Source organism: Hydra viridissima, unplaced genomic scaffold (genome assembly GCF_058129835.1).
Source record: "Hydra viridissima isolate aposymbiotic clone 2 unplaced genomic scaffold, HvirCarnegie_v1 scaffold_9, whole genome shotgun sequence".
NCBI classification, from domain to species: Eukaryota; Metazoa; Cnidaria; class Hydrozoa; order Anthoathecata; family Hydridae; genus Hydra; species Hydra viridissima.
The window spans coordinates 1314474-1317500 of NW_028324308.1; the positions used below are offsets into that span (position 1 = coordinate 1314474).

A 3027-nucleotide genomic window follows, 5' to 3' on the forward strand; every position below is an offset into this window, starting at 1 on the left:
TTGGAAAAGTAGACAAGCTCGTTCCTAATTTAAACAACAAGGAAAAATATACTATTCACAATGAAAACCTAAAACTATATGAACGACTTGGATTGATCGTTACCAAAATTCATCGTGGTATCACCTTTGAAGAAGAACCTTTTATGAAACAATACATCGATCTCAACACCGCATTAAGAGCAAAAGCTAAAAACGAGTTTGAAAAAGAATTCTTCAAGCTTATGAACAACTCTGTCTTTGGAAAAACCATGGAGAATATTCTAAAACATGTTGATATTAAACTTGTCACCACAAGAAAAGAAGTTCTAAAATTGTCAAGAAAACCTAATTATGATAGAAGTACCATTTTTGATGAAAACCTTGCTGCGGTTCACATGAAAAGAACAAAACTCTTTTACAACAAGCCTGTTTACTTAGGATTGTGTGTTCTAGACATAAGCAAAATTCTCATGTTTGAACATCATTACGACTATATCAAACCTAAATACGGAGATCGCGCGAAATTACTCATGACCGATACTGACTCACTCTTTTACGAAATCGAAACGGATGATTTTTATCAAGACATTGCCAACGATATTGAAGCTAAATTTGACACGAGCGAATTCGCGAAAGATCATCCTGCCGTTCAAAACTTTGGATTTGATATTGGGTTTAAAAATAAAAAGGTTATAGGCAAGTTCAAGGATGAAGCTGCTGGTAAACAAATTAAAGAGTTTGTTGGACTTCGTCCTAAGCTATACTCCTATAAGCTCTTTAATGAAAAAGAAGAGAAAAGATGCAAAGGGGTTAAAAAGAAAGTTGTTGATAAACACATCACTCATCAAGATTATAAAGACTGCTTAATGAATAAGATGGAAAAGCTTGCAACCATGAACGTCTTCCGATCACATGAACATAACATTTACACCGAAGAAATCAACAAAGTCGCTCTCAGCGCTAACGACGACAAAAGACACATCTTACAAGACGGTATTCATACCCTAGCCATTGGACACTACAAACTAAAACCGTGCTTTACATTTATGGACTATGATCAACTCTTTGGTCTAGAATAAATTACGAAAAAGATACAGTTTTATACTTCTTTGCAGGTTCCGGCATGATATTAACAATGAGATGGAAATCTAATAACATTTTTACATTTTAAAAACACAACACCATCTTGAATTCCTTAAGTATGGAAAAGTATCAATGAGCCAGAATCCGCATATTGTAGTAGTTATGGCAGAGGTAATTGAAAGAGCTGCAAACTAAATGGGTGGATGGATAGAGGACGAATCTAAACTGCATATCTATCTTAATTATCTATTTATTTTTAATAAATGTAAAGTGAAACCAATCACCAGCTTTAGTGTTGTGTAGGCATTTTTTTTTTGTGAAGCCATAAATAAGTACTTTTCCTCTGTCTGAAAAAATCCTGGTTGCGCACATGCGTAATGATGTATTAAAAATCCTTTTTTTGTACCTGTTTTTGCACTTAAAAAATCCAAAAAATGTTGGTGTGTATATATATATATGTATATATATACATATACATATATACATATACATATATGTGTGTGTGTGTGTGTGTGTGTGTGTGTGTGTGTGTGTGTGTGTGTGTGTGTGTGTGTGTGTGTGTGTGTGTGTGTGTGTGTGTGTGTGTGTGTGTGTGTGTGTGTGTGTGTGTGTGTAATGTATGTAAAATAGTTAAAAACCAATATTTAAGGTTTTACTGTGGTTTCAAAATAGATGTGCGAACCAGGTGATTTATTTGTATGTGCTATCGGAATTCAAATACTTTTAGAAATTAAAAGCCATTTAAATCGAATGCAAATAATATAAAAACGTAGTTGCTGCCTGGAAAAGATTTATTAATTTATTATACGTTTTCAAATTACTCTTTATCCTTGTAAATTATTTTTATAAAAAAAAGGTGCCTGCGGATTCTTTTTTTTTTTCGTATCGCTAAAATCTTCGTTGGTAATTGGTAAGCTCTTTAAACTAATTAAACGTAATTTTTCATGCTTTTTATTTGAAAAAAGTGAAATTTTGAGCTCTTCAAAGAAAATCTAATTTTCTATTTTTTTTTTCACTCTGCTGACTAAATTTTCTTTATTGATTTATAAACTTCGGTCGCGTAAGTTTACATGCAGTAATTACAACGGTCGTCTATTATAAAGGAGAAAGCAATTATTCATAATAACGTAGGTATTGTTAATCAGACGAATTTGAGCGGAAAAGGAACCGCTTACCCAACCCAATCCCGTAGTTCTTCCCCTTAACGTAAATGACATTAAGGTACTAATGTACAAAATAATGTGGCATCTGTTGACATTCAAAAATGGTTATAGGATATAAGAATGTTGAAAACTACATTTGTTTAAGGTGTAAGTAGGCAAGCATACACCACACACACACACAAATACATACACAAGGGGACAATTTTTGTTCTACTTACAATTATTCCATAATCCTTAAATATTTTCATAAATTGCTTTTATTGTTCTAGTAAATTTTGATTTTCCGGCAGAGGTTACTCTAATTTGTTTTAGCTTATGTTTAGTTTATTTTAGTCTTGTAAAATGCTTTCCAACTAATTATATATTTATTCTACTAGTTATATGGTTTAAAATAAAAAATAAATGTGCTGCAGTGATGACCAAAAATGGAAATGATCGATTTAAATACCTTGATGAGTTGTACAAAAAACCTCCTGGGATTGAACGTGAAGTTTTCAGTGTTGAAACATTATTGGATGTCTTAGTTGTACTATATGATGAGTGCAACACTACACAACTTAGAAGAAATAAGCATGTTGCAGATTTCTTAGAAATTGGTTTGCTTTTCATAATACTATTACCTTTAGAGTTTTTAATGCAGCAAAGATATTTGTATAAATTCTTGTATTAGCTTGTTTAAGTTGTTTGTATATTGATATGGTATATGTAATAACTATAAACGCATTACTTAGTCAGTTATGCTAACGCATATATGTAACTTTTATTAAGACTTGTATGCTATTACATTTATACTACCAATAAG

The 3027-nt window shown here is 31.7% G+C and overlaps 1 protein-coding gene across 2 annotated transcripts in view; it reads left to right on the forward strand.

The window, feature by feature from the left end:
* Nucleotides 1–2588: 2588 nt before the first annotated feature.
* The window catches only part of LOC145185739 (serine/threonine-protein kinase MRCK alpha-like), a 28315-nt gene continuing 27876 nt past the window's right edge, over nt 2589–3027 (forward strand). For both annotated transcript variants that reach the window (XM_090098001.1, XM_090098002.1), the window contains exon 1: nt 2589–2821. In XM_090098001.1, coding sequence (XP_089954127.1) covers nt 2641–2821 — 181 coding nt within the window. In that variant the 5' untranslated portion in view covers nt 2589–2640. The remainder of the gene's footprint in view (nt 2822–3027) is intronic.